This window comes from Centruroides vittatus, unplaced genomic scaffold (genome assembly GCF_030686945.1).
Source record: "Centruroides vittatus isolate TY-2023 unplaced genomic scaffold, ASM3068694v2 contig_862, whole genome shotgun sequence".
NCBI lineage: Eukaryota > Metazoa > Arthropoda > Arachnida > Scorpiones > Buthidae > Centruroides > Centruroides vittatus.
In genome coordinates this window covers 330,805-344,925 of record NW_027122562.1, presented here as the reverse complement: position 1 = coordinate 344,925, position 14,121 = coordinate 330,805, and the positions used below count along the sequence as shown (strand labels likewise).

The 14,121-nt window shown below is 28.9% G+C and overlaps 1 protein-coding gene and 1 long non-coding RNA gene across 2 annotated transcripts in view; one reads left to right on the top strand and one right to left on the bottom strand.

Moving 5' to 3' along the window:
* Positions 1-14,121, bottom strand: part of LOC136982657 (microtubule-associated serine/threonine-protein kinase 3-like) — a 107,785-nt gene that overhangs the window by 39,636 nt on the left and 54,028 nt on the right. Inside the window, 5 exon segments of the mRNA XM_067279216.1 lie at positions 317-507; positions 1,025-1,106; positions 1,383-1,449; positions 2,318-2,394; positions 2,608-2,636. Of these exon segments, the coding sequence (XP_067135317.1) occupies positions 317-507; positions 1,025-1,106; positions 1,383-1,449; positions 2,318-2,394; positions 2,608-2,636 (446 nt within the window).
* On the top strand, positions 402-1,340 carry LOC136982658 (uncharacterized). The gene is made up of 2 exons (XR_010881916.1): positions 402-518; positions 999-1,340. It is a non-coding gene; the product is annotated as an uncharacterized lncRNA (long non-coding RNA).

The following is a 14,121-nucleotide window of genomic DNA, read 5'->3' as shown; positions in this document are numbered from 1 at the left end:
TTTGAGTCCTGATATAACTTTCAGATCTTTCAATAATTAAAAACATATCAGTTTTAAACATCAAAAATTCAATTTTTAAAGTAAAAATTTTCTGTATCATCTTACTTTTAGATATAAATTACAATTGATCAAATTATTTTTAATTTATAAATTAATAATGATTCTTATAGAAAACAGCATATTTATTAATAACCAAAAAATTAACAGAATATTTTGTAATCACGAATAAAATATAATAAGTTGAAATTAATTAAATGAATACAATAACTTAAAAAATTTAATAAAACATTGACGTAAAAAAAGGAAAAATTCTCACCTAAGACTTCGAGATCGAGGACGTATCAAAGGGGATCTCTGCCCATCATCTTCAAATCCAAGATTGCTTTCGTTACTGCTGAAATGTGAAGCTTGGTTGTTTTCATCAGGTGTTGGAGTTGATTGATTAGGAAGAGGATGTAACTTTTCCTGTGATGAACACTGAGACTTGGGAGAGATGGACAGAGTGGGCTTCAGAAAAAGTAGGTGCATTTTATGGTATTAGGTGAATGTTTGTGTGTGTTTTATTAATAATAGATAGAAACTGATTCACAAGAATGGAATAAGAATGACAGCTAAATAAGTAATTTTCAAAAATTATTCTTGTTTTAATTTACTACTTAATTATTTCTCTAATTTAAAACGTTATTAGAAAAACTTTCATAAAGAAATAATAGAAATTTAATAAAGTAAACATAATGAAATTAAGAAATAAATGTTTGGAAATGAAAATTTTAAGGTGGATATATTGTGTTATGTAAAGCAATAAAAACTTAATTTACATAAATAAATAAAAACTAAACATAATTAACTTAAAAAACAATTACAAACAAACTTAATCAATTAATTTTCCAATTCTAATTAAAAATAACAAATGACCTACTTTTAAAAAAAAATTTTAAATAATAAGCTAGTTTTAATTCCTTATACTATAACAAAATAAATTAAGTAATTAATTACAGAAAATAAGATCAGAATGCATATTCACCGAGACATTTGAGCTGCCAGGAGTGTTAGTCCCATATCCCGAGGAAGGAAGAGAGGCCACTGACCATCTTCGGCCATCACCCCTATAAACATAAAAATATATATAATGCCGACAACAAGCTATACTAGTAATTTATCATGCATGTCAATCAACCAACCTAACAACCTAACAACCTAGTGACAAGATATAAGAAGTAATAATTCAATGACCTAAGGCTAAAATGCCTTAGGTTCTTAGAAGAAATATTTGGCCATTAATGAAAGTAATAAGTTGAAATTTTTATATGGTAATAAATTATTGCTTAACATAATAAAAATTAATTAATCACTACTGAATTATTACAAGTTTCGTAAACCACCTTTTTGCTGACACGAAAGCAAAATGCTGACTTGGTGACATATTCCGAGGACTATCTAGTGGGCTTCCTAAAAAACAAAGAAAATAATTAAAAAAATAGATTTTTAATTCAGAATATGCAATCAATTTAGAAACTACAATTAAATTATAAACATCATTTAAAAAATACGATTAAAGTAGATAATGAATCATTTATTAAATGAATTCCAGTATTTGAACAATAATACAAATATTAGAAAATTAATTTTATTTCAAGTATATTAAATTCTATCAGGAAAAAAAAGACAAAAAAATAATAATTTATTAAATAATTAAATGTTCAAAGTTTTATTAAATTTTTAAAATGAATGTACAATTTAAATTTATTGCTTTTACAAAATTATTATTATAAATTAAACAAAATTATCTTATAAATTCAATTACACTCAATTATCAGTAAAAACAAATAGAAAGAAAAAAAAATATCCAAAGATAAATTTAGAATATGTTCTTCATATAATATTTATATCTTCAGAAGTTTATCCTAATACAACTATCTTTATTTTTTGAACTAATAAATGTAAATTAATTTTAAGCAAAAATTTACAAACTTTTATATTATTTAATTTTAATAAAACTTTCAATAAATGAAGCAATAAGACTTGTATTAATGCTTGTTTTTACATCACGACTGAGAAGCACAACAACTGAGATACAGCATTTCTGCTGACCATCTGGCAATAGTTACTGTTGCCAGGTGATAGTTGGTATTTCCTTTAATAATAATAGTGATAAACTAAATCTTTAATAAGAACAGCCTTATTTTATTAATAAATATAAACTTATAAATAATATATGCTAAATTACTATATATAAGTTTTTATTTTTAACAAAAAGTTATAAATTTATAAAACAAAATTATTCTATAAAAATTAAAGTTTTAAGAAGAAAATTTACCTTGTGATATAGGTGAATGACAACGAGGTAAAGTAGGTGAGGTATTACAGATTAAACTTTTTCTTGTTGTACACCGACTGTCATAAAAAAAACAGAATCTTAATATTGTATATCATTAAGTGTTTTTCTTTTCTGCATATACTAATATTAGTATAAAATCTATACTATTTTTAACATTAACAAGAATTTCCAGATGAATATATTATGTTAATGTTATTAATTATAATTACTCAGTTCAAAAATTTTAAACTTACAGTTTTTTTTATTTGTTAATAATTTTGCATACTAACCTTCCTCTCCGAGACATGCTGAGTTCTTTCTAAATTCAAAAAAATGTAAAATATTTTAGAAAATAAAAAAAATCATTAAAAAAAATAAAAAATAACCATATTAAGCAAGATTAATGTTTATTTAACTTTCAAATATTTATAATGAATAAAAAATTAAATTAAAACTCTATTTAAAACAAACTAACGAAACTAAACGGTAAATTTCTTATATATACTTATATAATTCAATAATAATTTTAATGATTATCATCATAAATAACAAAAATTGACTGTCTGATTTATTAGCAATGATTGCAACATTGCTATTAAGCAAATTTAATGTTCTCTGTTTTTGACTTGACCTATTAGATTCATTAAATCTCTACTCACCTTTAAATTCATCAAACACGAAAGTGTAATTGGCAAAGATAAAGTTAGACTTCTTTTCCGATTATGAGAACTTCTCCTTCGAGAATAATCATCTCCACCATTTCCATTAGACGACATTTTATTTTTATGTTTCAGATCCATTTGAAGTATAATACTGACCGAACTACTTACAGAAATGCATAGTTTTTGTTCTTGATCCGACATATGAAGACATCTCAAACAAGATGACTGATAATCCAAAATGAAAACAAAATTCAAAATTAGCAATTACAACAGTCATGCCATATGTTAAATTATATACAGTATATATTTTATATTCTTTTTTCAATTCAACACAAGATATTAAAATTCTACTACAAAACAGTATATAATAGATGCAGAAATATCAACTCCAATGTGAATTTTCATTCTACCTGTTACACTCAAATCAGATTAGAAACCATAACCCAAGGAAGCTCAGCCTATTAACTGCAATTAACCTAGAGCTACATGATCCATTTGTCAATTATGTCTTTCTAAGAAGACTGTAATAGTCCACTTGGTTAATTGATAAAACATTACCTCATAGTATAATTAATTTTTAAAATTATTTCTTTACTTTACAATTACTAGTTATATATCCCAAGAAAGTTATCTATTTAACCTAAAGATATGAGAAATAATTAAAGAGAAACTTTAAAAATTTACCATGTCAGAAGGAATCAAAGGAGTTGAGATAATCGATTTCACTTCTAGCAACTCATTTCTCTTTTATGAGATGCACACCAACAAGCACATCGACAACACGTGCTTTTCTCTACTTCGGGGCCACATACAATACTTTACGACTGACTGCGCAGAGAGGGAAGTGGTGCAACGACCTCACAGCCAACAAACGGACGTCCGGGGAGGTCGTAAAATAACATGAGTATTATCGAAGTACGCCGCAAGGAAGTGATTAAGTTTACCTTCAGATAAAATCATTCCCGTTAAATACATTCCTCCCGGGGAGTTCGTTAATAACATTCAAGGGAAACAAATCTTCCAAGAAGAAAAACAATAACACGTTAATAAACAAAAAACGAGGTAATAGATATTTTAGTCAACAAAACTACGCAGCCAACATGTTTACGCTGCGTTTTAATGTTAAATTCAATTTTCTCTTTTCCTTTGTTTGTTTCTTTTAGACAAATTAACTGCGAAATGACAATTCGTAGTTTTCGTTTCCCCAGATATAAACATCGACATGTAATATTTAATAAATCAATCAACTTATATTTATTTTGAATCAAAATATACTCTAAATTTTGTCGTACAATATTTAACAAATAAGCAATAAAATTATCTCTCAAAATAAGCTGAAAACGGCACATTATTCGGTTCTAAAAATAGTAAAACTGCGATTCTTCCTCGAAAATTTTGATCTTTGTCAAAATATTTTCTCCTGCTTATCGACCGTTTAACAAATATTTAGCAGGAAACAAAACATTTTTACATTAGATTAACAATTAAAGATACCTTTCCTTCAATTTATATATTTTTTTAAATTATAAATAGTAATTTAAGTAATTTTAAAAATCTTAAATTAATGGTAATGTATTAATAAATCAGGGTAACATCTTTGCTAAAGCATTTGCCTTTTTTTGTTCAAACAATAAAATATCAAAACACGGAAATATTTTATTGTATAAGAACGAAAGATGATACAGATCAGTAAACATTTTTTTAAAACTTAATATTGCATAACTTTTAAACTATAAAAATAACAGAAAAAATTAAAAACCGTAACCGGATACTTAAATAAACTAGCAATAAATTAGTTTTAATTTATAGCCAAAATTTTGATGTAATCTTTATTTAATTACTTATCACATTAATTCAAATTCCAATTTTATTTATTCCAGATGCTATAAAAGCGAACCAATAAAGGATATCTTACAGAATTATGATAAGATATACGTTCTACAGCTATTTACTTATTTATTTTTTGCCCTCTCGTTACGGGGGCCAAAATGTAGCGAGAAAACCCCTATTTTCGATTCTTTTACCTCGGAAATGCGGGTCAAGTGTAACGATTGACCAAAAGAAACGGAGCAAGGTTTGTCACTTCAGATTAAGGTCAGGCCTAGCGACGAGTAAATAAATCGACTCCCCAAATATCCAGGAAAAAATAAAATAAAATAAACAGAATAGCAAAATCAGGATCATAACGAGAGTGAATTATGATGGATGACGTCAGTATTACGCCAACGCAATTTTTAATCTTTTTGAGACGAACGTAACAACCTCGAAGTGCCATTTTAATTAAGAAAACAGCCAGAAGCACCAACCATGTTTTGTAGTTCCTCCTATTCATGGAGGTTAACCTATTATTCTCTGGTTTTCTTTTTAAACTTGATAACAAAAATCAATAGGATGTTGATTGATAGGTCAAACGTAATGGTAAGACACCAGCTACTCGAAGAATAAAAGAATGAACGATTGCCCTAGTAATGATTGGTAAAGCAATGTTAATAGAATGATATAAGTCGACATACTTTTCTGTTTTATCTTTTTAAAAACTGTCAATGATACAGCCGGGAGGATCCCGAACAATTATAAAGCAAAATATTAACCTGTTTCCTAAATAAAATATTCAATAACCTATATTTTAAATTATAAACATATATCCAGAACTTTAAAAGTTTAGAAAATCTGTTAATTATGATTATGAACAAGATAATACTTTTATAAATTGTTTCCATCTAAAAAAATCATCCTTAATAAAGTTGTCATTTATGATTCTATTGTCATTGGAAATCTCAAAAGTCGATCTTTCCAAGTAGTCATTTATCTACAAGTATCAATCAATAGAAACATGTATTAGTGTATTTTTAAAACTGTAATGCTAAACTATTATAAATTATGATTTAAGTTAGTAACACCACAAGGAAATATCCTTGGAAAGAGAGTAGTTCCATAATTGTGGCCTCCAAAATAAACACGATAGCATAATTGAAGACAAAATATACTCGCATATTATTCAAAAATATTTAAATATGAATGTTATTCTGCTTGTTTATATTTGAGAGCAACATTTTAAAAATGTTAAAAATTTGTTAATACTTTTTAATTCATATACTTATGCAAATTTAGTCAATTTTAAATCATGTATATTTATAAATTCTAGAAGTTGTGCAAGAGTTAGAGATATCAAATCGAAATTCCGAACGTTTGCAAGACTAATAAGATTTAAATGTGTGTCCTAGCAACTCTTGACATTTATACAGTACATTGGTGTAACGTTATATACAAATAAATACTATAGTAGAACATGAATGCAGCTTAACGACGTCATAAATGGCACGCACACCTATCAAAACCGCTGAACTCTAAAACAAGCAAATATCTTCGACTAGAAGTAAATTTATTATAATAATAGAAATTCTAGTTATTAACGTATTTTCTTCTTCTTTATCTGGCTACAGAAGTAACAGCTTTTACTGCTCCCATCTGCTTCAAAGAATATCAACCAGATGAACATTTGGGATAAACGTTCATAATGAAATGGTTGCAGAAATCGAATCCAGATCATCCTTCTTCCTCGATTTCCCAACATTTCGCCTAATGTCTCTGAAAACAAAAGGAGCGATCAACCACTTGAGAACGTATCCTAATTATTAATAGATGAACGCATTACTTCGTCTTAAAGGAGCAGCATTCGCTCCACCCTGTGATGGATAGCATACGGATAAAAACATGCTATATCGTCTACTTAATTTCTTCAAGTCTCAATGTCACACGCAATTTACCAATCGATAAAATGGGGGCGAACTGGAATTTACGTCATTAATAAAGTTACGACAAGTTTTATCGCCAATAATCTATACTGTAAAGTATATAAATTAACATATATAATTGCTGAAATTTATGATCGGTAAAAGAACTCGTTTAAAATTCTTAATGAAATTAAATTCAGATTAAAATGATTTTAAAAAAGTAAATAAAAAGAAGCCAAAAAAGAACCCAGATTACTCATATATTTTCGTGGTGTTTTTCTTTTTCTTCCGCAAAGTACGACTTCGCCGCAGCATTCCATCAAAACTCAGAAGTGCAACATCGGATTTTCTTAGTAAATGACACACGAATTTCCAAAAAAAAACAACACATTTAAGTAGTAAAAATAGCTTCTCATTAAGCAACTAAACTTGTTTTGCGGAAATGTCGATATATTGAGAAACTTTCTTGGGCTTCCAACTTTTCGACCATCACAAAAAAGAAATAATTTTGTTTTTACGGAATATTTAATTAGATATAATTTCTGATATATGTTTTTGTTGACATCGATCGTTTGTTCTGTGATATATTGTAGAATAGAGGAGACAAGTTTTAATTAAATCGTCCTACCAGTTCTTAGATGATCGAAAATATGACTCACTTCTGCGCAACGAGGAATGTAGAGGTGGTCGCTCGATGCCAAACTGCACATTGGTTCTTCCAGACAACCGCATAAAGTGTGTTCCAACAAGAAATGTCATTTACACTCGGCTATTCATACGTGTCAAACACAGTTTTAATCGTCAATAACCAACTTCCCGATCTTGGCATCGATCAAAAATTATAATAGAATACTTGACTTAAGCCCATTTAATAAATTTTAACTTTACACCCAACTTTTTTTTTAATCGACTTAAGCAGTAATTTAAAGAAGAAAAATCTTAAAAATAAAATTTTATAAATTATTTTGAACCAAAACTATTATAATCTACAAAACACTAAGTTATTTTTTAATTTTATTTTCGGAAATAATTAATGTATGTAAGACATTAATTATCGAAAAGTCAAAGAGTAGATACGATTAAATTTATATTCTAGAATATTTTTCATTTAAACTCATTCCAAACCGTCGTCCTGGGAACATATCCAACTGCAAACTCATTCAAAGATAATGTTGATAAACTTAGATAATAGAAACAGGAATTTAAACTAAACAGGAAAAAAAATGTATATACAGTATAGCGAATTCTTGTACAGTTGTTTGGCCCATATTGTTATTTTAATCGGTATTTTTAAACAGTAATCAAGGAATTATGCTTTTATTTGATGGACTTCGACTACATTCTAATTAACAACTTTTTTCTACACGTCTTTCTGTCATTCTGGAAATTGTACTGTCAAAAAATGTTTTATCTTGTAACCTTATCCAGTCCACTTCCGAATTGATGTTCTCTAATAAAATCGATTGCGAAACTGCTCTCTTAATGGAATGCCTTCCACATAAGCTTTGGCACGTTTAAAAAATACCATTGGACCAGTACCACAAAAGTGCCCATTCTTTAAAAACTAGATCGCTGTCAGGTTAGGATCGATTCGGCTATTCTCCTTCCCGAACAAAGACGTCTGTGATTATGACTCTTCAGCAGCACCGCTAACAAAAATGTCAAACTGGCTTCTTTCAAGTAGGACAAAAGCCCAAATGGGTCAAAGTCCAGGTCCCAGACAATGCTATACAGGCACTTGAGTGCAATCTTTCCCATTACGGCTTAAATATTAAGCTTAGATAACGGTCTCTTTACAAAAATCGGGATTTTACGTTATAAATTTTGATTCCTCAAAACGGTGCAAGTCTTGCCATTTCGAAACGTAATAAACCCAAGCAATAAATTTTACACAAACAATTTCTATTTTATTAAGCAAACTATTTGTTAATTTTATTATAAATGTTAAATAACATTTATCTAAAATTTTTTCATAGTTTTTAGTATCTGAAGATCTATCGATTACCATCAATTAATAAGATACTATATCGAGTAAAATTGATCAGCAATATTTTAACTTTTCTTAAGTTAACTTTCTACATAATAATATAGTTCTTTTGTCTAACTCAATACACTAATTAGGAACACCAGTATCTCACGTTTCTTCAAAATAGCCATTATCATGTTTATGTCTCGTGTATAAGTGAACCACCACACCCTACTGAAAAGGTTAATTCTTCTAAAATCACACCCAATTAACTTATCAGACCTGAGAATCAAACTAAAAAGAAAAGAAAAAGTAAAAAGTTAATATTAGTTCGAAACATAACCAGAAACCGCCCAATCATTTTAGAGAAAAAAAAAATTGGTGCTTAACTATTATCACAAAAATTCATTTTTCAACTGGTAATTGATTGTTACAATCTTGAATAACATTATTTAATATTTCCACGACATTATCTTCCCCGCTCGGTTGGCCAAGTGCATATTTTTTACATATCCAAATCGGATTTCAAATCCGACTCTTCCTCAATCGAGATAAGCAACACGAAGCGAAGCACTCGAAACCCAACGAGGCTGATACGAGGGGTCCTAGAAGACTCTAAAAGGAACCTAAATGGATACAGCACCTGGCAGTGACAAATGACGATACTAATGTGACTCAGACGATTTGCTTGACGGGGCGTCAAATCCAAATAAATGGAGCAGAATCAAAGAAATAGAACAAGTTAGAAATATAATAATAAAAATATAAAAAAAATTAGGCAAAATATTCATTCCATCTTAAATATTCGACACGAAAATTAGGCGCATTCGGTGAAAGACAAAGGAAAGTGGGCGAACGACTACAAAAACCAATTGTGGTAAGAGGGGACGACTCCAACCGAAGGAGAGACTCGCCTATATTGAAAATACGACACGTTTATTTAGCATAGACAGCGTGTCTCCCAGTTTGCTGCCCTGAATACAGATGTGTAGACGACTCTCGTGTCTTGGATTGATGCCAAAATGAAGGAAACGGAAAGCCGCAGGTTTTTTACGTCATTCCCTCATACACAGCAGTCAACTTGATAATCTGTCTCTTCCCTCGAACACACACAACTTTTCCCTCTTTTCTCAACTTTACTTTTTTCTTCCTTTAACAAACTGTAAACTACGTACGAAGAGAATATTTTTCCTAATTGTTGACTTAATTTCCCATATTTTTAAACGTTTTCCACAAAGAAAACGAGGAAAGTCTTTACATAAAAAAACTTAAAATTATTGTCAATATTCAAGGAAAATTGTACAAACATTTCGTTTACTAATAATTTTATTCTACTAAATTAATACAATTTAGGCAACAGGATAAAATGTATTTGAACAATTCAAATTCTGAAAGCTTTGCTTTTATTAATTGATTATTGAAATTATCTTCGTGAAAAACTGATTTAAAAAATTTGATAATTAAGACTTGGCCAAAATGTCGCCAGATATAAAAAACACGGCCAAACGGCATTAAAAAGTAGATTCTTAATTACCTTTAATATTAAAATAAACAAAATTAATGTATTTTGTTAAATGAAATTAACAAAATTAATGTATTTTGTTAATTTCATTTATTTTATAGGAGTTTCAGTCCTTTTTAAATGTTAATGGCGTTTTAAACATTTGAAGGTATTGGGCCAAGTCTTTTATTGTCAATTCACTAAACTACATTCTCATTTTATTCGCTGTAAAAGCCATTAGAGGTATTTTTTTTTAAATTTCCTAAACTAAATGCGTTGTTTCCACTTTTACTATTTAGAAAATCACTTAATTGGTATACTTAAACGTAACTTATTTCCTGTATTTACATTTAACAAGATTTTAACGAAATGGCTTTAAAAGAAAACAACGAAATGTCGAGTTTTTAAATAAAATTTTCCCGTAAAAAAAAGCCAGACTGATGTTATACAACATTTTTACAGACGTTTCCACAGAGAATACCACGAAAAAATAAATGTTTCACGTAAATCTAAATTTAAAATTCGTGTATAAAGAGTCTCTAGACACGGAATATATATTTTGTAACGCAAACGGACATGTGCAAACATAGTCAATTTTGTATCAGATTAATGGCTTCCACCTAAATTCCTCTCTAAGCATTATATCATTAATTTTGAGTACACAAAATACTCGCAACAGTTAGATTTTTATCGGCAGGAAACAAAGAATAGAAACCAAAGTAGATCAGTGTTTTAGAGGTAGGATCCAAGAAATCTTTATGCGAACAAGTCAGCTGATTCCATAGTAGAAACATAAGCTATCTTATTGATTAGTACGGCAATAAAGTTTAAATCCCCTTTTAATCCATTATTTAGATATTAACCAGATAAGAGAGAAAACGACAAGGAGAAAAGTATCAATTTCAAGACACGTTGTATCAGAACTGATAAATCATTGTTTGTAACACAAAACATCACGAGCGAACTAACAATGGGATGTGTTATAACACTTTATAAAGTCATCCTAAATAAAAATTAATGGATGCGTTATGTAAATGAATGACGCTTACCTCATTCTCGAACAAAAAGTGAAATAAATGCAGATGAGGTTATCCTCTCTTCTTTTTTTGAGGTTCGGACGAGGCTTAACCGGATCCGGCTTACACATATGTAATTTCCTGGTCGTCGGTTCATCTCTAGAAAGTTCGGACAGACATTCATACGTTTACGTATAAGAAGAAAAGCCGTGTTTACTCGTCCTTATTTGATCGACATTTGAAGTTTGTCAACCGCGCGAACTAGCGATCCACAAACAGCCAGATTCGATCCCAACGTCCTCTGTCGGTGGATATCGCCGAGGGAGGGCGCTGCGCAAAGGAAAACAAGAATAGGAACTTGCGCGCTCTTTAATCAACGGCTACATCATCGATTTTACCACTGGCAAAAGCGTCCAGATATTCTCCAAATCCATACTTGCATCTTTAAAAAATATCCGCATTTTCATCTAAAAAGCCCGAGTTTTATCTGGAAAATCCGTGTAATAATTTATCAGAACGCTGTTGCTTAAAAGCCGAGAAAATGACAGGCATTTCCGTATGTTCGACCATTTTTTTTACCGAAAAGGATCGTCGAAGCCAGCTTAAAATCACTACTTATATCTTCAAAAAAATCTATATTTTCTATATAAAAAAGTCGAATAATAATTTATACCAAATCATTATTGTAAGTTACTTAAAACTTATTGAAATTATATATATTGTATATGCAACACTTTTTCTTCCTGTAATTTTGAAAGAAATTAGTTAAAATAAAGTTAAAAGTCTTTAAAAACATATTTTTATTTTTAAAACTGCAAAATCAAACCAAAAGCGTAACAAAAAAAATCCATATTTTCAACCCAAAAATTCATTGTTGTTTAAAACTAACTGAAATTGCTTATGTAATAAAACATTTTTGTTTTTGAAAATGTTTTGTTATATATCATCTAATAAAATAAAACATTGAAATATATATATATATATATATAGATAGATTTTCTACTCAATGGGAGCTTCCTATAAGAGAACAATACCACTTTTTAAACGCATTGTTAAATCTATTACATAATAGACTTTCCTTGTTAATCAAATTATTTGAACAATTTCTTAAGATCAAAACAAATTCATACAGTATAATAAAAATTATTATCCAAATTATTAAAATAATTAAAATTTCCAATTAAATTTAACGGGAAATTTAATGGAAAAGTCGAATGATAATTACTATATGTCAAATCCTAGTGGGTAATAAACTATTGTACCTTATTCAGTAGAATTTTAGCTCTATTGTACACAAATTACCACCCAGAACTTTGGTTTGGATCCGCCCTTGACTCCCTCCTATGTCAAGTGAGCTAAGGGCGGATCCAAACCTAAAGCTAAAGAGGGAAGCCAAGGCCTAGGTTTCATCACTTGCCCTCCAGTGATACTGCACCCTACAGTTTACGAAACTAAATGCTTTATTCTAATTATCTGTTCCTATAATAAGGATATTCCTATAACTGTGTTAAAGAATGGGTATTGGAAAATAGAGTGTTTTCTTTATTTCTAAATGTCGTTTTCCAACGAATTATTAAAAATGTAAAAAGAATTAACGACTTTTTGTTTTGTTAACAAAACAAGGTTTATAAATATCTCTCTGAAAACAAAATCCGATTTAAATAAATAGTCTGGTATTACGAATAAATTTGCATTTCAGATTAGTTACGGCATTGTCTGATTTTTCAATCCAGTTTCTAAATATAATCATTAAATATATATGTATACAGTATATTTCGTCAACTTGGAAACTTTAATCTATCATTTTCTGTATCATTCATTCTCTTATAATTTCTGCTTATTCATATTTAAATTGATCTTGTTTTGTTAGAAGCTTAAGCAATTCACATTCTTAGAAAGGAAACTATAATAATAGCCTAAATATAGAATGGTTTGAGGAGGTGATAAAATAGCACTTTACTGGTTTTCGAATCGGAATTTTAATTAAAAACATAAATAAATTTTTATTAAAGGTATACGATACGTAGAAATTTTATAAAGTAGCAAAATTTTTATCGGTTTTCATTAGAGAAAACTTACAAAGCGTATCATTGATTGACTATTGTTTCGAATTAAGAAATAATATTTTGTAACGAAACTTTAGACTTTAATGTAAACCTTCTTTCGAGAAAGAACACACTATACATTATTTAATTTGTAATATCCAACGTGAGAGCTTAAATACGCGTAACGAATGTTAAAGATAAGAAATTGTAAATTAGCAAAAATTTGTTTATAAATTTATATTAAATATTTTACCTTATTCGAAATGCAATAGTCAGATCTGACATAATTTCTATATGTAAACTAGAATCCTTTCCAAATTAAATGTATTAAATGTAGAATCATTAGTCTACATCACGCAGCCTGTAGACTTATATAGACTTATTTAAACTCAATTATTACACTATGCGTGCTCTTTTACTAGAAACAACTAACCTAACCAACCTAAAAATTTTATTTTTTCCTCTTCCACACTTGAAAGTTTTCCAGATCTAGAATATCCTAATTACCTTTGACCATAATGAACTTATTTTTTTTAATCTATTCACGTACTACATGTGAAGAGTTCTTTAGTCGATTACCTAATTATAATTTAAACTTAATAACTTTTCTATGTGTTAGCATCTCGGATCATCACGATTCTACGTGCATTCGTGTTCCTTATAACCTTATCTATCATAAATCTATGGAAGTGGCTAATGACTGAGAAGTGATTCAAACTCACTGAAGAAAATTATGTTTTGTTCTAACCACGCGATTTTATCGAATATAGAAAAAAACTGGCTGATAGAACTAGCCCATATCGCTCTTCCTTAACAATTACTTTTTTTTTTGTATCCGTCATTTACAAGTTTAATGAATGGGTGAACTCATATTTTTAAA